Genomic DNA, 24,650 nt, shown 5'->3' with positions numbered 1-24,650 from the left:
ATAAATGCTCAACACCATTAGTCACTAGGGAAATGTAAATCAAAACCAAAATGAGATACCACTTCACATCCACTAAACTGACTAAAATAAAAAAGACAATGTCTTGGTGAGGATGTGTAGAAATTGGAACCTTCATGCACTGTTGCTGGGATCATAAAAGGTACAGTCACTTTGGAAAACAGATTAGTAGTTCCTCAAAACATGAAACACAGAGGTACCATATGACCTAGCAATTCTACTCCAAGATACATATTTAAAAGAACTGAAGGCATATGCCCAAATAAAAACTTGTACATTAATTTCACAGAAGATTATTTACAAGATCCATAAAGTAGAAATCAAAAGGTCCATCGACTGGTGAATGGATAAACAAAATTTTATGCTTTTAATGGGACAATATTCAGCAATGAGAAGAGAGGTATAGAAACATACTACAAGAAACGTAAACACCAAAACATCATGCTAAGTAACACAAATTAGACATAGAATACCACCATGTGTTTGATTCTGTTTAAATGAAAACACCAGAAAAGACAAATCTGTAGACTGAAATCAGATTAGTGGTTACTTAGGGCTGGGATAGAAATGGGGAGTGACTATAAATGGGCACTAGTTTTCTTTGTGGGTGATGGAAATGCTCCAAAATTAGATTGTGGTGATGACTGTCCAACTCTGTAAATATACTAAAAGTCATTGACTTGTACACTTTAAATCAGTAAACTATGGTATTTAAATTATTCCTTAATAAAGCTGTTAAAAAAGAATTAAAAGGGCTTCATAGGCAGCCAAATATCCAGAATTACAGGCCCTCAGCCTTCTTATATATTAAAAGTGGTTAATGATATCATATGCGATTTTTCATGAACAAAGGTAAAACAAGGGACACAAAATTAATTGAGAAGAAACAGAAATTGAACAGTATGTCACTGCTGAATGGAAATTCTAAATGAAACAGATTATAACCATAAAGTCTGTCTCTGCCTTTTCATGACCCACGGTTGATAGGGAGTGAGAATTTCAGTGATCTGCAACAAGCTAAAGCCTATCAACAGGGACCACTCTGTTAAGTGAGCAGCAGGAAAACCAAAGTACAAGGCTTCATTCTTTAGCTCGCAGTCATGTCATCACCACATGCTGTACACCAGAATATTTATGGCCTATATCATATATGGAGCCAGTTTAATCTCAGGCAACCATGTTGTCCGCATCAACATAAGATAAACTGGCTAGTGACTGGAGTGTGGGGTTTAAGTACAGTCCTCCATGTATTGGATAAAGTCACATTTGGTCACATGAAGCTTCATGACATTTTTCTTTTTAAGTGGTATTTACTTTCTGGTGCAGCAAAGACAGGCATTACCTTCATCTTTGCATCTGATTCAAGGCAGATGGTGATGTTGAAGGTTAATACTTAGATTATTTTCCCATCTAACTGAAGGTTAATGATCTCAAGAGTGTGTGGAAGTAGTAAACATTTTTTAGTTCACTTGAAACTGGAATGAAACACCTTAATTTTAGACACTGAATAAGATCATTGGGTAAGGCCATTTTTGTAACATTAATTTGTTAGATAATTACGATTTAAATAAAGGACTTGTCATAGTGGGTTTCACTTTCTGCCCATGTGATGGACAGGATTCTCTGGCTGTGTGCTTACACGCTGGAGTTGCCCTTAATGCCATCGTTCTTTGGGAAGAGAATTATTTTTAAAAATATCCATCGAGGGAAGTCTGATCCAGAGAATTGTTTAAAGACTTGTATTTCTCAATCCTGAGGCAGGACAAACACTCTGAAGAAACTAAAGGAATCAAAGCTTGCAGACGCAACAGCAAACTGTAGGCTAGAAAAATCAGAACAACACATTTCCTCCATACTTTAATGCTTTAGCCCACAAATGTCTGGACTATAAACTTTCTTGAGATTAGGTATCTTATCCTTTTAATTTTTTTTATCCCTCCTACCAATGCTTCAGCAAGTATTGAACAAAGGAATGAGGGCATGAATGCACAAACTGAGGAACTGTGAATACCACTCTAGGTTCCCTATTTCAGCCTTATGACTGTTTAGAGAGGGAAACTGATGCTATAGTGTTTCAAAATTTTGAAACTACTAGGAGAAAAACTGGGATTATAAATTGAAGAGAGAATGGAAAGAGTAGCTCAAAGAAAGGTTCCAGGTAGTTTAAAAATCACAGCACCAAGACTATTAAGATCTTTACTAAAACAATGATAAGAACATTGAAAGAGTAATTGCTCTCTGATCTTTTTTTAGACACAGTGAAAACCCACAACTAATTGCTATAATATGACTGTCCTCAGGAAATGGTTTTTACATATGGAGTGCTTAATTCATATGCATATAAGATTGTTACCTAAATGATTACAAACATAAATTTTCTGGAAGCCTAAGCTACCTGTTAAATTCAGAGATGGCAAATGTGGTTCTTCTAAAGGTCTAGGAAGGAAAAGGCCATACATTTTAGGAGATGGGCTATCATTGCAGCAAAATAATTTCAGAATACATGGCTCGCACTGAAAAAATGGTAGCTTCATACACATATTAAAGAAAGTGTGCTGGAGAGTTCTCTAATTACCTTAAAAATGTGTGCTTTGAGGATGTGATGTCCCAGTTCAATAGTCTGCTGACGGTTTAGTTTTCCCTCTTGGCGGGAAAACCAGAAGGCAAGTAATGTGTGACCATTTCTGCAAAGAAAAACAGAAGAAACCCATTTTAGAAACTTTCATGCCTCCAATTCTACTTTGGGTGGGAGACTGTCTGGGGCCAGCCATACGTCCAGCAAAACTCTGTCTCATTCAATCAATTTCTTGGGGGAAGTGTTTCTGCTACTGGGCAAATAATGTGTACTGAAAAGTTCCTAGCTTTTACCCAAATCAAATGTGTGAATATCATAAAATGTCACTTCCAGTTGGCTTACACCCATCCCACATACAGATGGCATTTAAAGATTTTCATTTTTATTTTTTGTCTCTGTCAACTCTTCTTATTTCATCAATACTTTAAATCTGAATATTCTCAGGGTGTCATTCTTGGTCTTATTCTGTTCTCTCTCTAAATTAGCTCATCTATCCTAAGAGCTTGTACCACCACCTATAACCTGACAACTCCTAAGTTTTTTTCTTTATCTAGACTTCTTTTCTCAGCCTAGACCAGATAAATCGAAAAATGTATTGGATTTCTGCTTCCAGAGGTCCCTCTACAGTATCTCAAGTTTACTCCTTTTACAGTACCTCAAATTTAACATGTCCTAAAATAGATTAACAATCTTTTTCCATAGTGAAGTTTTTACTGATCAGCATCTATCAGGCTTCTATTCAATCCACTTACTTTCTTTTTGATGCTTCTCTTTGGTGCCACACCTTTAGTATAGCATTTATTACACTATCATATGTTATCTTCTACAACAGACTACAAGCTTCCCGATGGCATCCATTCTGCCTATTTCCTCCCTAACAAATCCTCAATCTGTTCGTGAAAGAGAAATCTCTTTTTTTCTGCCTTGGTGTTGCCTATCTGCCCGTGATGCTCATAATGCTGTGGCTCTTTTGTAATCATGTGCTCAGTTGCCTGGGAACAAAACCAGCAGTAGAGTTAAAGAAGAGTACTGAAGAAAAGGACAACCCTGACTGTACAGTATTTGACGCCGCCCTAATTTTGGAATTCTTATAATATGAAATAACAAATTTACTTAAACCATTTAAGTTGGAGTTTTCTGTTTCTTCCAGCTCAAAGCATCCTTATGATATGCTTCTTTAAGTGTGAATGTATTTATGTATGTGTGTAAGTATATATGTATGTATGCTAGATATGTGAACATGTATAAAGAGGTGTATTTCCATTTACATTTATGACTGAAATCCTGAATTACTTATATTCCTCATAGTGCCAATTTTTTAGAAGTGAGAAAAAATTGGAAATTAAAGAAACGAGATCACCTTTGAGATATATCTTCCTGCCACACTTGCTATGGCTTCTGAGAACAGTAGACACAGAACTATCTTTTCACTACCCACCAGATTAGTGGTCAGCAGAGTTCTTTATGTCACCAATAGCACAACTTATCTACTCTTTTCACTTAGAGTTGCAAATAACAGATACATAAAATGATTCTTTCTGTTTCAAGTCTAATGAATTAATCAAATAAGGAAAAAGCAGCAAGTGAATTTTTTTTGTTGGTGACACTTCCTTGAAAGGAGGCTCAAATGTTACTGGATAATTTTCTCTCATAGGGAACTTTGCTACCCTGCCAGGTTTAGCATTTGAAGATACTTCACAACGAGCTCTGAAAACAAACATGTTCTTTGTTTCTTCTTTGATTTTTTTTTAAGATTCCGTGAAGAAACTGGAGAAAAAGGGATAGCGACAGCTCACATCTTACACAGGAATCACAGAAAGATTTCATTCCAGTAGGATTAAAAAAAAATTTTGCCATGTTCTATCCTTCCACATCACAGAATTTCTGAATTCTGGGGGATACCAAGTCACCTTGCTTGATGGAATAATGTTAACCATAACAGAAAGGAAGCTATTTAAATGCGAGAAAGTTTTAGACAAGTATAATGTTCATGGACTCATCAGTGTCATCTGAAGGTCTGAGCTCAGGGCTGTTACATTCTCACAAATCTGAACATTGCCACTGAACTTTTATTAACCCCTGAAAGTTAACTTCAGTTGGCAGGCTATATAGAGCATAGGAAAGTTAGAAAATATTGAGAAGCTTTACAAAATACCATAATTTTTTTTTTTTTTTAATTTTTATTTTTTTTATTAATCAAAAAAAGAAAAGAAATTAACACAACATTTAGAAATCATTCCATTCTACACATGCACTCAGTAATTCTTAGTTTCATCACACAGATGTATGATCATCATTTCTTAGTACATTTGCATCGATTTAGGAAAAGAACTAGCAAAACAGCAGAAAAAGATATAGAATGTTAATATAGAGAAGAGAATTAAAATAATAATACTAATAAAAAATATATATATATAAAAAGGAAAAAGAAAAAACAAAAACAAAAGATACAAACACACAAACAAACAAACAAAAAACCATATTTCAGGTGCAGCTTCATTCAGTGTTCCAACATAGTTACATTACACTTAGGTATTATTGTGCTGTCCATTTTTGAGTTTTTGTATCTAGTCCTGTTGCACAGTCTGCATCCCTTCAGCTCCGATTACCCATTATCTTACCCTGTTTCTAACTCCTGCTGGTCTCTGTTACCAATGATATATTCCAAGCTGATTCTCGAATGTCGGTTCACATCAGTGGGACCATACAGTATTTGTCCTTTAGTTCCCGGCTAGACTCACTCAGCATAATGTTCTCTAGGTCCATCCATGTTATTACATGCTTCATAAGTTTAGTCTGTCTTAAAGCTGCATAATATTCCATCGTAGGTATACGCCACAGTTTGTTTAGCCACTCGTCTGTTGATGGACAATTTGGCTGTTTCCATCTCTTTGCAATTGTAGATAATGCTGCTATAAACACTGGTGTGCAAATGTCCGTCTGTGTCTTTGCCCTTAAGTTCTTTGAGTAGATACCTAGCAGTGGTATTGCTGGGTCGTAATCCATTCTGCCATTCTATGTCTTTTGATTGGGAAATTCAGTCCATTAACTTTTAGTGTTACTACTATTTGGATAATATTTTCCTCTACCATTTTGGCTTTTGTATTATATATATCATATCTGATTTTCCTTCTTTCTACACTTTACTCCATACCTCTCTCTTCTGTCTTTTCGTATCTGACTCTAGTGATCCCTTTAGTATTTCTTGCAGAGCTGGTCTCTTGGTCACAAATTCTCTCAGTGACTTTTTGTCTATAAATGTTTTAATTTCTCCTTCATTTTTGAAGGACAATTTTGCTGGATATAGGAGTCTTGGTTGGCAGTTTTTCTCTTTTAGTAATTTAAATATATCATCCCACTGTCTTCTTGCTTCCATGGTTTCTGCTGAGAAATCTACACATAGTCTTATTGGGTTTCCCTTGTATGTGACAGATTGTTTTTCTCTTGCTGCTTTCAAGATCCTCTCTTTCTCTTTGACCTCTGACATTCTAACTAGTAAATGTCTTGGAGAACGCCTATTTGGGTCTATTCTCTTTGGGGTGCGCTGCACTTCTTGGATCTGTAAATTTAGGTCTTTCATAAGAGTTGGGAAATTTTCAGTGATAATTTCTTCCATTAGTTTTTCTCCTCCTTTTCCCTTCTCTTCTCCTTCTGGGACACCCACAACACGTATATTTGTGCGCTTCATATTGTCATTTAGTTCCCTGATCCCCTGCTCAAGTTTTTCCATTCTTTTCCCTATAGTTTCTGTTTCTTTTTGGAATTCAGATGTTCCATCCTCCAGTTCACTAATTGTAGCTTCTGTCTCTTTAGATCTACCATTGTAGGTATCCATTGTTTTTTCCATTTTTTCTTCTTTGTCCTTCAGTCCCATAAGTTCTGTGATTTGTTTTTTCAGATTTTCTATTTCTTCTTTTTGTTCAGCCCATGTCTTCTTCATGTCCTCCCTCAATTTATTGATTTGGTTTTTGAAGAGTTTTTCCATTTCTGTTCGTATATTCAGCATTAGTTGTCTCAGCTCCTGTATCTCATTTGAACTATTGGTTTGTTCCTTTGACTGGGCCATATCTTCAATTTTCCGAGCGTCATCCATTATTTTCTGCTGGTGTCTGGGCATTTGATCAGATTTCCCTGGGTGTGGGACCCAGCTGGTTGAAAGCTTTTTCTGTGAAATCTCTGGGCTCTGTTTTTCTTTTCCTGCCCAGTAGATGGCGCTCGTGGCGCTCGTCTGTCTGCACGGCAGTCAGCCCGGGAAACCGCGCGTGGAGGCGGGGGTCGCTGGCTGCCGCGGCTTGGGAGAGTGCCGGTCCTAATTGCCCAGCTGGCCCGAAACGCCAAGCGTGACGGGAGGGCCCCGCTATCCAACGTTCCCAGTCAGACCAGGGAGCCACGTGCGTGGAGGGGACCCCAGTAGCCAGCCGCCCCGGCCGGGAAAACGCGCACCCCTCGGTTATCTCACCGCAGCGCAGCGGATTCTCCCTGCCCGTTCAGCCGTTCCAGAACGGGGTACGCTGCCTTTTTGGTCTCTGTCGTGACTCCAGGAGCTGTTTCGGATTGTTTCTGTTTCTTTAGTTGCCCTTCTGGAGGAGGAACCAAGATCCGCGCGTCTTACTAAGCCGCCATCTTCTCCGGAAGTCTCCCAAAATACCATAATTTTAAGGTCTCAAATTCTATCCAGTTATTGACACTGAAATTATTACAGCCTTCTGGTGTATTACTATAAGTGATTCATTCATGACTATACAATGGAGACTAGAACTTCTGAATAAAGACATCTTATATCAACCACCTATGCTTAAGGCCATTAATAAGACTCTATGCCTTTTAAAATCAAGATAAAAAACTCATGCCTTTTAAAATTTCCATAGAAAACTCATGTCTAGCAAGGAAATTTTCAGTTAGACACAGAATTGACTCTGTCTTAGTGCTTTCATTTTACTACTGTGACCAAGAAATCCTGGTAGCATGTTTGCATTTCTTTCCTATGCATTTCAGCCAGCTATAGATGACAGTGCTTTCTTTTGTTGTTGTTTTTGATCAGGTGCTAAGGACAAAGAGCAAGTAATATAGGTCAAGGACAAGATGAAGGTGACTAATGTAGCTCTTTAATTCTTGGATATAAGCATATTAATTATCCATACATGAATGCTTCTGATAGTTCAGTGGGCTTCGAAAGAGTACTGTGTTTAGGACACAAAGGCTAACAGCAATTTACATTACATGTTGGAACTTCCATTTGTACTTTACAGCGGTCATAAATATGGTGCCACTGGCTGACTTGTAGTGTGAATGTGTTAGACTAGATTTGTTTACATTTACTTCTGTTTCTCTTTTCATTTGCTCATTCATTAAAAAATGAATAAGCTTCATTCTCTAAGATCACTGGTGGCCTCTTAATTGCTACATAGAGTGGTTTTCTCTTCTTAGCCTTTGATTTCTTTTTCTTTTTTCTCTCCAGCATCAGACATTATTGACTATTTCCCTTCTTAAAACTGTTTCTTCTCTGGACATTTGTGACATTACTCTGGTATGTTTTTTTTTTTACCTTTTTTTTTTTTGCATGGGCAGGCACCGGGAATTGAATCTGGGTCTCCCACATGCAGGCGAGAACTCTGCTTACTGAGCCACCGTGACGCGCCCTCCGGCATGTTTTTTATTTCCTTCATTGACATAACTTCTTTGCTTTATCCCCACATACTCTTCCTTCCCCTATAGCTTCCACCTCACGTTTCTAGCACTGATTTCCTGTGAGATTTAATTTTTCTTCTTCAAGAAAATAGATCCCTCTATCTTGACTAGTATTAAAAGAAACTCCCTGTTTAAAATTGCTTTCATTAAAAACAAACCGCATTAAGACTTAAACATTTTTTAAATAATATTGCCAGTCACTTGGGCATAAAATCTAGCAGTTGTTTTTCTCCTCTTTTTATACTTTCTCTCCTGGATAATTTAAGAGTCTTATTTTCTCCATTCAATTCTCTATCACCTGTCCTGCCCTCCTGCCCCCTGCCCCCTGGCCCGGCCAATCCCAATAATCTGCATAGTAGAAACTCGATAAAAATTCTGCTCAAAAGTCTTCATTACCTCTGTATTTACGACGCCACATAAGTTAAATTGTGTAGCAATTAACCTTTAAATATTAAGGTTTCTCCAAAGACTGTTCCTTGCCTAATAGTCTGCCTTTACCACCACACCTAGTACTTTCAATTCCAGACAGAGTAAATGCTTATCTGGTTTCAAATATGCTTTCCCTCTGTCTGGAATTCTCTTACCCTTTCAGTTCATCAGGCAACTAATTTTCATTCTTCAAATCTCAGTTCACACCATTTCCTTTGTGAAGCTTTCCCTGGTCCCCTTAGTTAGATTCAAGGGTTCTTTCCCTTGGGTTCCTGTTGTATATTACAGCACCCACTGAAGGATACTTTGTCTGTTTGTAACAGACTGTAAATTCATTGAGAATACTCAGTGAGTTTCCCAACAGACTGTAAATTCATTGAGAATAGAAGTCATGTTTTTTTTTTTTTTCACATAGGTACTCCTATGTGAAATATCTGCAAGATGAATAAGTAATAATACCTTACACTACCTTATGGTTCTCAAAATACTTAATACTTCAGACTTTCACAAGAACCCTATACTATAGGCCTGGCAGTAAGTATTGTTTCTATTGTTATGGTGGAAGATTATTAAGACTCAAAAAGGTTGAGGGACAGATCCAAGTTCACATAGTTAGGAAGTAAAAGAGTTGAGCTGACAAATAATTAGATGGTATAGTACAAACTCTGAATTCTTCAAATAATTAAAATCAGCAGTGATTTCTCTGAAATCTTTTGATCAGCATTTTTGGAAAGAGTCACTAAGAAAGAGAGAGAACCCCAGTGAGTGTGATATTATTTTAGGCATGGCTGAACACAACTATATTTTCCCTCTATAATTAAACATGATGGTAATAAAAGTCAATTTTTATGTGGTTTTAGATGTGTTTATAAAGATCATTGAGGCAGGGAATGGTAGGGGCATAAAATTGTTTCCATAGAGCTTATATAATGAGATCACATTGTCGTTTAAAGTTAACCTATGTATTTCCCTGTCTGCATTCATGGTTCTCCCTCTGTATTTCTGAAATAAAGTCAAACAGACCTGTACTCAAATCCTAGTCCTTTCACTTCTGAGTTTTAAAACCTTGGACAAATTACTTAGTCATGATGTAAAACTCGGACAGTTACCTTTTTTAAAGGATTGTGGTAAAATATATGAAGTGGAATGCACTTTATATTTCTTTTGTATCCACCAGAGTAAATAGCATAGTGCTATTATAAAGGAATGAACACTGTGCTGGTTTAAATCTGTTGTATATCCCAGAAAAGCTATGCCCTTTAATCCTCATTCAATTCTGGTGGGTGGTATCTTTTTGATTGTTTCTATGGAGATGTGACCCACTCACAGTTGTGGGTGGTAACTTTGGATTAGACGGTTTCCATTGAGATGCATCTCTACCCATTCAAGGTAGGATTATTTACTGGAACCTTTTATGAGGGAACCATTTTGGAAAGAGCTTTATAGCCACCAGAACCAATAGAAACCAGGCATTCAGAGACCTCTGGAGATCAGGAAGGAAAACATCCTGGGGGTGGGGGGGGGGGGCGGGGTGCTTCATGAAACTAGCAGGCAGGAGAGAAAGCTAGAAGACATTGCCATGTGCCCTCCCAGGTGGGAGAGAAACCCTAAACTTTATCAGCCTTTCCTGAGTAAAGGTAACCTCTTGTTGGTGCCTTAATTTGCACATTTTCATGGTCTTAGAACCATAAACTTGCAACTTAATGAATTTCCATTTTTAAAAGCGATTCTGTTTCTGGTATATTGCATTCCAGCAACTTTCAAACTAGAACAAACACTAACCACAAATAACATTAACATATATAAAGGTCATTATGAGCTCACAAATAGGACTTTAATCTTGAATATGTTAACAGAATGAAATGAGGTACCTTATTCCTAACCCCCATCCTTACCTCTTTACATCTACCCCATATCTTTGCAGACCAAAGGAAAATCCACAGATCAGGGAGAAATTATTGGGGTCTGGGTGCCATTCACAGTCAAGCAATGCAAGAAAACACTGTATAACTCTGGGCAGAGACAGGGGATAAGGACAAAATAACTGGTCCTGAAGAAATAAGGTAAAAGTTAAGTCCATGGGAGGAATACAAATTTCTCAGGGATTTCCGGGAGTATATTAGTCCTCACCTGCGAGGTACATTTGATTTTAGATATTTTAGGAAAGAATCAATCACAGGCCAGAATTGGGGATTCTTTCCCCAGCACTGTCCCCTCCACACTATCCTGGATATATGTGTTTTGAGGAAAGGCAGAGAAGGTGATATTCAGAATAGGAGAGGATAGATCCCATTTCCATTCTTTATTTGCAGGTATCAGCAACCCTTTAATATAGTTTATTGGAGCCAAGTGATACTCAGACAACTTTTGATTAGAAGGCAGTGAGGTGCTACCCTTCAATGATAATTCTGTTTACTTAAACCTCAGTAGTTAGCATTACCTTAGGTTAAACAAGAAAAATCAGTTGTTTTTTCTGTGTCAAGAGTTTACAGCTATGAACTCCTTAGAGAAAAAACCTTTCTAATGCAAGAATCACATATATCTCTCCCTTACCCCATTTAAGATCTGTAAGTTAGATAAGAGCTATTTTACACAATATATATATAATAGCACTGTTTGTTTTTCTAATAGATTTTCACTTAGCACCCAGACAGTAAGCTAGTCTTAAAAGTTTCTATTTGTACTACTGAAACATATATACTCTGCTCTCTATTCTAACATTTTAGGCCTTAGCATTTCTCATTCAGACTATTGCTTATAACTAATATCCCAACCAGGATTCCAATTTCTCCTTTTCTTCAACCCATCTTCCATACACTATTTGCCAGGGTTAGCCTTCACATTATCAGAGTTATGTGATCACTGTATCTCCTGTTCAAAAAGTTATAGATGCTTCCTCTTAGCAAAAGAATAAATTGCAAAGTCCTAAACATGGTGTGCCAGTTTGAATCTGTTGTGTACCCCAGAAAAGCCAAGTTCTTTAATCCTCATTCAATACTTCCGAATGGTATCTTTTTTATTGTTTCCATGGTGATGTGACCCACCCAATTGTGGGTGGTAACTTTTGATTAGATGGTTTCCATGGAGATGTGTTTCCACCCATTCAAGGTGGGGGTTGCTTACTGGAGCCCTTTAAGAGGGAACCGCTTTGGAAAAAGCTTTAGAGTGAGGAGAGCCCACACAAGCAGAGGCCTTTGGAAATGAAAGAAAATGTCCCCTGGGGATGCCATTTAGCAGACGTCACCATGTGCCTTTCCAGCTACGAGAGAAATTCTGAACATCATCAGCCTTCTTGAGGCAAGGTATCTTTCCCTGGATGCCTTAATTTGGACATTTTCATGGCCTTAGACTCTTAAACTTACAACTTAATAAATTCCCCTTTTAAAAAACCATTCCATTTCTGGTATATTGCATTCTGGCAGCTTTTACAAACTAAAACACATGGTATTCAACGTCTTTTTTTTTCCTAGTAACATCTCCTGCCATTCTCTTTCTGACCATGGATCTTATTCTCCAATCATAGCTGCTTACTATTTCTCAAAGGTACTCCATACCATCACAATCATTGCTTTTAGCTCCTTTTCTTCTCTGCCTTCAGTGCTCTCCCACTCCTATGCTGCTGAGAGCAATCCAACTCACCTTTCAAGGCTTAACTTGAATGTCACCTCTTTTGCAAAGTATTTCTTACTTATTTTGCTTCCTATGGAACTCTGTCCTATGGTACTGTTGCTTATGTGTCTGACTTCCTTATAGAGGGTAATGGCTTTAGGGTCAGGAGGTGTCTTATTCACCTCTGTTTCTCTGGTTCCTAACACAGTCCTTGGTGCCCTACACCAAGAACCTGAATAAATGTTTCATTAATGTATAAATGCTAAGCAGTTGGGTATGAGGAAGAGTAACCCAAAGGACTTCCAGATCCACTTTCTAATTCACTACTCCACTTAGCCTTTAATTTCCAGGTGCCTCTGTTGCCATGATTAGACTGTAAAGTAAGTAGGAATATGATTCAAATATTCAGTATCCTCAATCCTTATATTTTTTACATCTCTCATCTTAAAAATTCTGGGCTATGGTTAAGTTTTGGTGTTTGCTGCCTTATAGTCTGCTACTATATATTCTCAGCAAATGACAGCCATGCAACTTTGCAAAAATTTTTTCCTCCACCTTTAGCTTATCAGTTTATATCTGCTTTGGCATGTTCTTTTCATAGTTTTCTTATGGAAGTTGAGTACAAAGTACACTTCTAGTGATCCTACCCTACTATTTCATATTCAATGTGGAAATGAAAGAGTCTGATAAGCATAGACCATGAGCAGTACACTATAAACAAAGTATGAGAATTTGTACCTTTGTAGAAATGGGTGGAACAGCTTTATTTCTGGGTACACACAGAATCTGGAGAGAAATTTTCTGTTTTCTTCCATTTTGCCTCACAGCTCCCTATTGCCCTTTTGTTCTGTTAATACATCACTGCCTCTAGGAAAAAGGACACTTTTCCTCTGCCCCAATACTGAAATCTTTGGGCAGCTGGCAGGGATTCATGAGGTAGGAGAGCAATGACTCCACTGAATTACCACTGCTTGAAACACCAACAGTATGTTTAGAAAGATTTATCAATTCTCTGTGTCCCTTAGCTCTTTATTTAAACCTGCCTTGAATTGTAGTGAGTTATCAATGTCTGTTAAAACCACTAGCCTATAATTTCTGGTGGACAGATCTACCTTACTTATATGTATATCCCCTACAGTGTTTAACACAGAGCCATGAATATATTATTTAATAAATGTTCATTGACTGCTTATTGAAATGCATGTCTTTACTTATGGTGTTCTGAGACATGGTAGGAGGTAACTGAGCGAACAAAGACACCCTCTGTTGAGTTATAAGAATTTTTCAAATATGTTTATTTGCAAGCTTAAGCTTAGCAACACTTATTGCTCCTTTGTTCACTCATTAATTCATCATTAGCAAAAAGTATTTACTGAATGCTTACTGCGTCCTGGCATTCCACTAATCATTAGGAAGACAAAGATGTACAAAAAAGAAAAGGTTCCTGTTTTCATTGAACTCACTCACATCCTAGAGGGGAAAATGGACAATAAGTATTCATACGCAATAAGTTAAATAACAGATCATAAGTGTTAGAAAGGAAATAAAATGGTTGCCATGATAAAGAAACCAGGAGGGATTTACTTAGATGACAAGTGGAATTCCTTATGAAGAGGTGGTTTTTTGGGTGAGATTTGAAGGATGAGTGAGAGCTCTAGCTTTGTGATGAGGTAGGGAAATTAAGCTTCAGAAGAAGGGAATTGAGTAAAGGCCCAAAAGTGGGGAAAGTGTGTAGGAAGCTCTAGAAACTGCCCGATGGCCAGTATGACCCGAAAATTGTGAATAAGAGGGAGAATCAATGAGCTCAATTTAGAGAGGTAGGCAGAAGCTATTTATAAATACAGGGCTTTGAAGAATCTGGCTTTAATTTTATTCTGTCACAACAAGAAGCCATTGAAGGATTTTAAGGAAGAGGTTACATGGTCTGATTTGAGTGCTTGAAAGATATCTCTGGCCGCTGGTGGAGAATGGACTGGAAGAGGGCAAGAGTATTAAAGTAGGGAGACCAATTAGGAGGCTATTGGAGTTTCTGTGAGAACCTTGAGTGCGGTCAGTAGAGATGGAATTTAGAGGATATCTAAAAGCAAAATTTGGATGGTAGAACCATTTGGATATGCTGATGGCTACAGTAAATACAATGCCTCACAGGTCTGGTTTTTTATGCTTGGAGGCTATAAGGTTATTGGTGCTGATTTTACTAAACGTGGACCTCTATCTGCTTTTGAAAGTCTCTTGGGATGGCTGAGTTGCTCTACTCACAACGAAAAAGAAAATGTATCGTTACGTCCCACAGTAACTCTTTCTGATTGCTGAACCATGGATCTTGGTTTGACAACTTAGGAGAGCCTGTGGGATTGTCATCTTTTGATTCAGCCAAGGTTGCTTCAGCTCATTAACAGGACAAATCAGCCTTTACTTTTTTTTTTTTAACTTTCAGTACCAAAAATTTCCCTTAATCATTCCCTTAAGTGTCCCTCTTCCTCACCATTTTAGATTTATATTTTTAGGTGAAGTTGTTTTAAACAGTATTTGCTATAGTGGAGAATTCCCACCTTACAAAAGTATATGTGTGTGTGTGTGTGTGTGTGTATAAAGTAATATTACCTCACTGTAGCAAAGTCAAACAGTACAGGAGAGTATAGTCCTTTATGTGTTTTTACTAGCTGGCTCATTTGTATGTTTGCCAAGCCACAAAGTTATGCCTTCTCTCCAGCTTAACATAAGCAGAATTATTTCGCTATTTATTGACCTAGCAAATTGCTCATAGGCTCTTATGACAGTGAGAATGAGCAGTTCTCAGTTTTAAATAGGTTTGGAGAGGAACGCTAACCAGCTTTTTCCAAACCTCATTCTGAATTTGGAAGAGGAAATAAAAGTTACTGCTACCCATCATCTGAAGGTATGGGAGCTTTAAAGAATGGAATAGTTTCCCTATTTGAATGATAGGTGTGGGTCCCATGATTTATGCTGTGAGAAAACAAATTTGTAAGGCTGAGGGACATTCATGCACTGGCAAATTGATGAATCCCAAACTATATATTAGATTTTCATGTAATTTCTCCCTTGCATTATATAATAAAACCATGACATTGGTGACTAAGGTAATACTTCAGATTTGAGTCTCAAGTTTATTATTGATGGCAAAAGAGAAATAGAAACTGGATTAGTTAATAAGGCAAAATATTCACAGGCGAATTAGAAAAATTCCTAATACTATTACAGATCAATGAATTTCCACCCTTAGTGGCTGAAAAGAATTAGAAGTGGAGGGGATTTAGACCTTTAACAGAGATTAATATTTCCATGGAAGTAAAATAATCTATAAACGGTTAAGGGCTAGCAAAAGATGTTTGGGACACCTCCCTTCTCTTTGCCTTAATTCTTCCAAACCTCCTAGGGGGTGATTTAGTCCCAGGAGCCTCTTTTTTTGTCATTTTGCTATATTATTTCCTAATGCTTTTATGACAACAGAACCCATCCCTCCATTTAAGGGTTTGTTATGGGAGCCTGCAATGGCTGTTAAGAACACTGATGTCGAGTCTGTGTTTCAGTGAGGGTAACACTAAATGTCATCCTGCACGGAGGCTCAAGTTCGGATTTAAAATACAAAATCATCACACCAAGTAAATCATTATTTTGTGGTCATTTTAGATCTATGTATTTCACGAGAAGCCAAGTTATACAGGCCACTGGTAAAGAGTTAGTCTTCATTTATCGGGAAGATATCCTCTTCCTTTCCTTGGCTGAACTGTTTCTCCCATACTATGCTTTGTGGCATGGATTTTGAAGCATTAGGTCTTCAATGTATAATTCACTAATGTGGTCAAATAACCTGGGGAAAACTTCAACAAACCATTTTTCATAAGTCCTGATCAACAAGCCATTTTTTATAAGTAGTGAGTCAAGAAAGTATCCAATTATCTCCACAGACAAAAATAGGATTTGTTTTCCTTCTCCCACTAGCCATAAAATTTATTACTCTTAGTTTAATCCTGAAGAAATCAGGTCAAACCAAATTCGGCTTCCAAACTGCAACCTCATTGTTGTATCAGCTCAATATTCATTAAATAAAGTTCATTATAAGCTTCCTGTTTTATTCAAACGGTTAAAAATAACAGCTGAGTCTTCTAATCTCTAGATCAAAATCTTATATGTCTATATATACAAAGACACATATCAAAATGTTAATCTGAGAGCTGTTCCTAGGGAAGGAGAGGCTAGATTTCATGAAAATAGAGAATTTCAAGGAAAGGAAACAGACAAAAGAGTAGGAATTCATTCTGGACTAGCCCAAGCTATATAAAAATATTAAGCAGCAATTGGACAGCACAAGGTTGTGGCTCCTAACTGCCTACTCTTTCAGTTTCAAACTTTCATGATCAAAGCTATGAACAGGTTGGCTAACAAGGGCTGTTGATGTCTTTCTAATATGCCTTACTTAAAATACACAAATGGACTGGAATGCATTTTTGTTTTTTACCTCCCTCTCAGTAGCATAGTAACAGGGATTAGTTTACTAGATTCATAAGCCAATCTGATATCTCAGTGCACAAGGGAATTAAACATAGTATAGATTAATTCAGCAGCAAGAAATATAATAGTGTGAATAGTGGAAAACAGAAAGAATAAGGCAGGGATAGCTAAGGTTTGTGAGTGCTTCAAGGGGCGTACTTTTATGTGGAATGTAAATCCAAAATCTTACAAGTTTTGATGTAATAAGAGATTCTGCTTCAGTGATACTGCACTTACACAGTTTGATAAATGCACACACCTGAAATTATCAAGCCAACACAAGACATTATATAAATTTCATTTCTTTCTGTGACAACTATTAGTCTATGCATTATTAGGTCGTTCTCTGTGGGCTGCCAATTCTCTGCCCTGATTCTGGGAAAAAAGGCAGTCTGCTATTTGAAAGAAAGAAACCACCTCAGCTGTAGCACTGACCTCTGTCTCTGACACTTCCTCTTTCAAGCTTCATCCCCAGATTACAACTTTTCAGTTTAGGTAGAAGCTACTGGCTCGGGTGGCCTATTTCTGACAAAGATCAACTACTTTTTGGCTTCAGTAGAATATTCTCACATGTGTCTAATTCTCTAATTAGGATGACAAATTCAGGGTAAACAAGTGAGTGTTGAAAGCCCAGGAAAATGGACTAGAAGAGACAAGAATGTTTAGCTGCTTCTGAGAACTCTCCTTATACAGAGGCCTGCCTCTCAGGCACTGGCCTACCCGGTATGATTTCAAGAGGCACTGAGTTGGTATGCTCTGTTCTACTGAAATACATTAGATGCTTTGGAGAGAAATTATAAAGTAGAAAACTGAGGAAGAAACAATGTACAGGAAGTTGAGCCTGAAAGTCACAAAGAAAAACCCTTCCTTGAGAGAATCCTGTAACCAGACTTGCCTGAAATGGAAAGCAAATGAAGGGCCAACTTTGGTAATTGCATTAAATTCTTAGTAAATTTCCATCTTACTGACCCAGGGAGCCTTAAGCACTGAGACTGATACTTTAGTTAACAAGGCTGGTGCCAGACAGCACAGGGGATGAGGCTGAATTCCAACTGAAGTGAAATCTAAGGAACCTTTTCTGATAACTTCTGGTTCTGCTTACAATTTTATTCTCTGCCATTATGTGTAAAATGATGATCCCTTAGCAGCCATGATCCAATCACTAAGGAACAGACCATACAGTATTTGAAGTTAGCAGTGTTTGCTCTTCTTGTCCTCTGTGTATCAACTTGTACAGCAATACTTGTAGTTAATAAACAATATTGAGAAGGCAAGCCTGTAAAGCCATGACACGGCTGCATAAATATCACATGTTCTCCTTTGGGGGTTCCTGAGTTTCATTTGTAGGCTTCTGTTAATTCGGGAGTAGTCTGGCTGCCTTGAACCTAAGCTTTCAATCCTTTGTGAAGTCCCAGGATGGAAGAGTAGGTCAGTTAGCAAAGGGTCTCTAGGAACAGATCACAAAGTGTTTATCGGGCAATTATACCTTGGTCTCTATTTCTTAAATATGTAGTTGCCAACTCTATGTAATTAAACAACAGCGGTAATACTAGTAGGATGGATAGTAAAATCCTCTTGGGAACGCCATATGATTCTTGAAGAAACTCAGATTCAGTTTTTTTTTTTCAATCTTGTGCCCCAAAATGTCAATAACAGAGGCTGTTGTTGCTTATACATTTAGCTACAGGATTCAGTTAAGGTATACCTGAAGGGCCTGTTGCTGCAAGGTGAGGAGAGGATAAAGAGCACTCCCTAAACATTCTCTATGCATACTGTGTACTATTCTTGGCATTACATTACATGACCTCATTTAATTTTCAAGAACTCTAGGAAGAAGGCCTTTAAATAGATAAGAAAACAAAGTCTCAGGAATATTATGTAAATTTCCAAAGATCACAATTAGTTCCTAGAGGAGGGAGGATTTATATACAAGTAATTTGACTTAATGTTCATACTCTTTTCACTATACTATAGCATGTTTCTTTAAAAGTTTCCCTCTCAGGAAAAACATTACAAAATCTACTTCCTGGCTTAATAAGTTCATCAGAATTTGGAATTAATTTTCTAATGAATCAGCACGAAGTAGGCTGCACAGTAAATGCACAAGCACTGTTGTCTCTAATGAGGCTGGGTGAAGAACATGGCCACATGGGTGATAAAACCACAGCCTGGTCAGAGATGCTTAGTCTCTAATGAGTCACGGCATGAGTCACAGTCAAACTTAGCCTATTTTCTTTTTTGAGTCAGAATAAGCTCTGTTTTGCCAGCTATCTTGTTGGTATCATCTTTGTTTCCAGTAATCCAGGAGTATACATACTTTGGAAAGCACCAATTTCACTAAAGGAATAATTCTTTAAAAAAAGGTAGTAGGGAGGAGTAGAAAGCACATCTCACTAGGATGCCAGATAACTAGGTTCTACACAAGAAAATGGGAATAGTTTCTATCTAGGCTTGTCTGCTGAGGTGAAAAAGATTCTCAAGTCGGGGTCAAGCCCACTGGGAAAGAGTCCTGGAATATATTAGAGATGTCTGCTATGGGCATAAGATGGGGAATTGGTAGCATATACCATTTTATCTGCCATCCCTAGTCTAGTCCCTCCTCTCTTCTCCCACCTATTAACTTTGAGCAAGTGAATCTGCATTTTAAGACCTTTTCAGTAAAATGGGGATAATGACACCTTATGTGTTCAAAGGCAGAGGGGCTAGACAGCTTATCTCTTCAAGTCTTTTATGAAGTTTAAGATTCTATTTCCCAATGCACTGGCTGTGCTTTAATGGAGTTAATCATTGGTGACCTTAACAATAGTGTAGTTTTTAAAAGGGCAGTCATAATTTTCTATGATTCTGCTCTAAGTCAAAGAGAACAATATCTCAATTCTTTCTTTATATCTGAAGAACACTGAAGAAGTCTGTTAAGTGGCTAAGTTAACTATAGCTTGATACCCCTTAGGGGTTTGAAGAAAATTATTTAGGGAAATATAAGAATATAGGACAGCTTTCTAATTATCTATGCAGATCTTGAGTCTTAAGGAAAAAATACTGTGAGGAAATAAATTAGTTAACCTCATTATAGCCTTGTCTTGAGAAGAAAGAGAGATGATGTCTCTTCAGTGAGAAATGTTCAATGAAGAACACTTCTCATTGTTTCCAATATCCTGGTGAATCCAATAACTGCACAGTAGGTTCAGGATTGCTTACTACAGATCTATGGCTTACCTGGGGTCACATAGAAATTTTGTTTTCTCTCCTTCTTCTCTCCAGATAAGCCATTCTCGAAAAGAAGGATGTACAAACATACGAGTCATGTCTCTGCGCTTGATTAGAAACATGGAGAGGTTCTCCATTCGCTGCTGAAAATCCTCCCATTCTAGTGTGCCTTCAATGCTACCAGCATTGATGGCCTGGAAGATATGCTCATCAGTCAGCGGGTGGAGTGAGGCCACGGCCACATTGAGGAGAGGCATCACCCGGTCAAAGGAAGACTGGGTTGGAAACTTCATATTACACTGGAGTAAATAAACCTCTGAGAGTGAAACAGGAACTACTTTGTAGCTAGAACTCTTTAATACTAGATAGCCTTTTTCTATGAGGTCAAATGTGAGTTTCAGATATAGATAGGACCCTTGACTGAGGGTCTTGAGATGAGAACTTAGTTTTCCAAATGTAGTATTATCCATTTTGCCATTAAGTGAAATGTTATTCTGGATCTCTGAGCTGCTGTGTATCCGGTGCAGGATGTAAGCCTGCAGGTCCTGGTCTATGGCTTCATTCTCTTCTAGTTGATCCAAAAAAATCCTATGGAAAGGCAGCAGCTTGGTAATTTCCTAAAACAGATGAAGAGAGAGAGACAGAGAGACCTTCAGTTTCTCCTAACTTTTGTGATAAACTTTGAGGTACACAAAATTACTCTGAACTTCAGAGTGGCCAAAGAAAAAAGGGAAACGTGATCAAGTATTAATACCCACAGATTAAAACAAATTATTCATGCAGGAGGAACACAACTTTTCTTAATGTTGAGACTTAAGATAATTTTTTTATGGTTCCTCAAAAGGGACTTCAGGGTGATTTCATGGGCAATAGTCTTAATAATACTCTTGAACAGAAAATGGAATGCCATATAATACTGTTCTAATCTTAGTGTAAATCATGGTATTATACCAAAGAACAATTCAGTAAGAGAATGTATAAGAGCTCAATAGAATGGCATATAAAAATGTGCCATTATAACCCTCCAAATAAAATAACTGCATTTTTAATGTAGACTCTTTGGCAATGGCTTAGCTCAAGTGAACACTTCTACAGTGGGAAGATTAGTCCCTGGTGGTTTGCTTGGAAATTATATTGGGGGGGGAATGATAGGGGCTTGTGGTGCCCTTTATGTATTAGATTTCATCCATTTTTATCTATTATGGACTTTGCTCCTGTAAATATCTACTCTCTCTCCTGCATCAGTTTCTCCCCCTCTAGTGGATCACACAGACATATGACCCCACATCCCTCACTCAGCTACTATTCTATTTCTCTGTTCCCACTTTTAGGAATCACTCCATAGAAAAGTTTTCTCTATTTACCATCACTAATTCCTCCCTCTTCATTCTTACCTCACTTTGTTCTGATTATACTTTCAACCTTACTATTTCTCTGAAATGGTTCTTGTTAAGGTTATCAATAATCTTTACCTTGCCAAATTCAGGGATAAAGTTTCAGTTCTAATCTTCCTCAACCTCCCAGCAGTTTGACACAGTTGTTCATAACTTTCTTCTTGAATCATTTTCTGTAATTTGTTTCTCTGCATAGCATGTTCCCTCATTTTCCTCTTAAGCATACTGGCCACTCCTACTAAGCCTTTTCTGCTGGCTCCTCTTTCATCTTCTAGTCCATTCACTGCTCAGTTCTCCGTTCTTTTCTCTTCTATAGCCATTCTCACTTCCTAGAGCATTTTATTTAGTCCCATGTTTTGTTTTTTTCATTTTTTTCTTTATTAGAGAAGTTGTATGTCCCCTGTTTTTAAATATTATTTATATGCAGATGATGCCTAACATTATGTTTCTAGCTTAGTCATCTTTCCTGAATTCCCATCTTATATCTCTGTTGACTTAAATTTTACATTTGGATATTTCATAGGGAAACTTTATACGACCAAACCATAACTAATGAATTCTGCCCCCTACCACAAAACCTTCCCCAAGCCAGTAAACAGCATTACCACTGACCCTACCACCAAATCCTAGGAGGTATTTATGATTCTTCTCTTTTGTTCAAACCAGCATTTACCCAGCTGCTTAACAAAAACCCAGGATTCATATTCTTTCTGGATCACATTCGTATTCAGCCTATCATCAAGTTCTTTTGATTCTCCTTCAAAATAGAGTCCAAATATGACCACTCCATATGGCCTCTGCTATTACCACTCTAATCTAAACTACCATCTTCTCTCACTTATATTTCTGCCATCAGCCTCTTACCTTGTCTCTCTACGTCCATTCTTGATTCCCAACATTTTATTACCTACTCAGACAGAAGCCAAAGAAATATTTAAAAACACAAGTCAGATCTCATCACTTTCCAAGGCTTCTTGGAGAAGCCTTTCTTATCTACCTTATCTAAAACAACTGTCATCCTTATTTACCCCTTTACTGTGCTGTATTTTTCTTCATAGCACTTAATATCTGAAATTTTGGTATACACTTAATTTTTTACTTGTTATTGTTTATGTTACTCATAAGATTATATGCTCTATGAAAAAGTAGGGACATTGTCTGTCTTGTTCATTGTTGTATTCCCAGGCCCCAGGAAAGTGTCTGACACTATAATACTTAAAAAATGCTTATGGAAATAAAGAATGTCAAAGGTGAGGGTACATTTTTAAAAATCGATGAACTATGTCACTGTAAGAACTGAATGAAAAAAATTTTTTTTAATTCTTATTTAAATAATTGAAGAATCTGGGAAGTTATTACAGGTCTTGATTCATGAAGACACTGAAATTTGGACCTTGTAGGTTAATATATCCCATACATTTTCTGTTCTCTGGCAGAAAATGAAAACAAAGTCTTCTGTTCTACTCAGTCATACTTTAAATTTCTTTTGCGATTGCACATGGTATTATGAAAAAATATTTAGGAAGATAACATCTCCTAAGCATCCATTTGGACTTAAAACTAGCCAGAGATCATATTTCTGGAAGTTCTTTTATTCATTCTTCATCATTAACAATCAACTTACTGACCAATAATGGTAGCTTATACAATTTTTAGTTGTAAAAATGCATTTATGTTGACGTGTCCACATTCTTTAACTCAAATTACCTTGAGATTAATGACAAACATGCAAGATGGTAATTAGAATTTGAAGTGTAGTTTCTGAACATGGAAGGCAGTAAAGCTAACTGGTTTATATTTAGGAATAATATTGAGTACTGGGAGAAGGGAAAAAGAATGGAGTCAAGACTATTTTTCTGTGCATTAGCTATTTTTACTGGAGGCTGCAGCAAAATAGTGGAGGGTGCATGGGTAGTTCAGTGGTTAGAATGCCCATCTTTCATGTGGGAGACCTGGGTTCGAGTCCTGGATCATGCACACACCCCCCCCCCCCCAAAATAGTGGAAAAGTATATAATGCGTGTGCTTTTAATGTTCATCAAAGAAGTAATGGTTTAAAAAAAGGCCGAGAAACACTGTTCTAAGCAAAGTATGAATATGTAAAGAATGGGAGATACCAATTTAGCTACAATGACAAAGTGGGGAAGGTAGGGCCACTTATTTATAGCCCATATATCTTTACATCAGTTCCATATTCCTGGTCCTACTTCTGGGCAGTAAGTGATCAGTGAGCAGGGAAGATGATTTAAATTAAAACTTTTCTCCCAGTTGTAATGAATTTAATCAATAGCCCTAATATTACCCAAAGTTCTTAGGGGAAGTTATACACAGAAGAAAGTCCACCTTCTTGCTACAGAAAAGTTGCCCAAATGGAAACAGAAGGTAGACTCAGAAAATCTGACTCTATACTGTAGATTGAACTGGATTTTGCATGGCATTAAATGATAAAAACATGTGAAACAAAAGTCAAACAATAAATTAGAGTGTCAGGGACTTTCTCTTTGCATTACTGTCCTTAGGACAATGTCTAGAAAAATGGATTTTCTTTTCATGTTAGTCTGAAGGACACTTTATGAAAACATCTAGAACAATGGGATTGGGAATCTGAGCTAAGAAAGCCATATACAGAGAGTGCTCTACTTAGGCCACATATCTTACTCTCAAAATATGATCTTAGGGTATTATTCTCACTGATGAGCTAGGACATTGTAGAGATTTAGAAAGAGACATCACCACTAAGGGAATTAGGACCTAGAATTTTTTTCAGGATGAAGCCCTCTCCAAGGAAAATAATTTATGGGATCAAGAGCAAACACACACATACCTGTAAACTGGTTCTAACTGTTACAATTAGTTTGAGCCAAGAAGGAAATTTTCCAATCATTTTACTCAGAAATGATACAATTGTATCCCCATAATCTGGTTTATGAAATTCTGCTTCATTTAATCCATCAATTAAGATGATGAAATCTTCATCTGGGATTTTTCTCTCTGAGATAGAAAGAAACAAATTACTTAATGATTACCAAGTGGATAAGTGAGTTCTTACTGGGTCTTTGATCACATATCTGTTGGAAAAAAATATTAGAAAATATGTGTTTACTGAATCCTTGGGGTACACAATTTATTATAAAGACATGGACTAGTTTATTTAGTGCTTCATTTTGCATTTCACCAAGTATAAAAGCTTTTATAACATATATAACACATGAAATATAT

General features: G+C 37.3%; 1 protein-coding gene across 13 annotated transcripts in view; it reads right to left on the bottom strand.

Moving 5' to 3' along the window:
• TANC2 (tetratricopeptide repeat, ankyrin repeat and coiled-coil containing 2) overlaps nucleotides 1-24,650 on the bottom strand; it is a 642,298-nt gene that overhangs the window by 51,035 nt on the left and 566,613 nt on the right. For all 13 annotated transcript variants that reach the window (XM_077163513.1, XM_077163519.1, XM_077163523.1 and 10 more), the window contains 3 exons: nucleotides 24,256-24,422; nucleotides 20,048-20,655; nucleotides 2,594-2,702 (listed from right to left, as the gene is read on the bottom strand). In XM_077163513.1, the coding sequence (XP_077019628.1) occupies nucleotides 2,594-2,702; nucleotides 20,048-20,655; nucleotides 24,256-24,422 (884 nt within the window). The remainder of the gene's footprint in view (nucleotides 1-2,593; nucleotides 2,703-20,047; nucleotides 20,656-24,255; nucleotides 24,423-24,650) is intronic.

The sequence above is a fragment of the Tamandua tetradactyla genome, chromosome 6, assembly GCF_023851605.1.
Source record: "Tamandua tetradactyla isolate mTamTet1 chromosome 6, mTamTet1.pri, whole genome shotgun sequence".
NCBI lineage: Eukaryota > Metazoa > Chordata > Mammalia > Pilosa > Myrmecophagidae > Tamandua > Tamandua tetradactyla.
The sequence above is the reverse complement of the archived record's forward strand: the minus strand, read 5'-3'. Positions and strand labels throughout refer to the sequence as shown.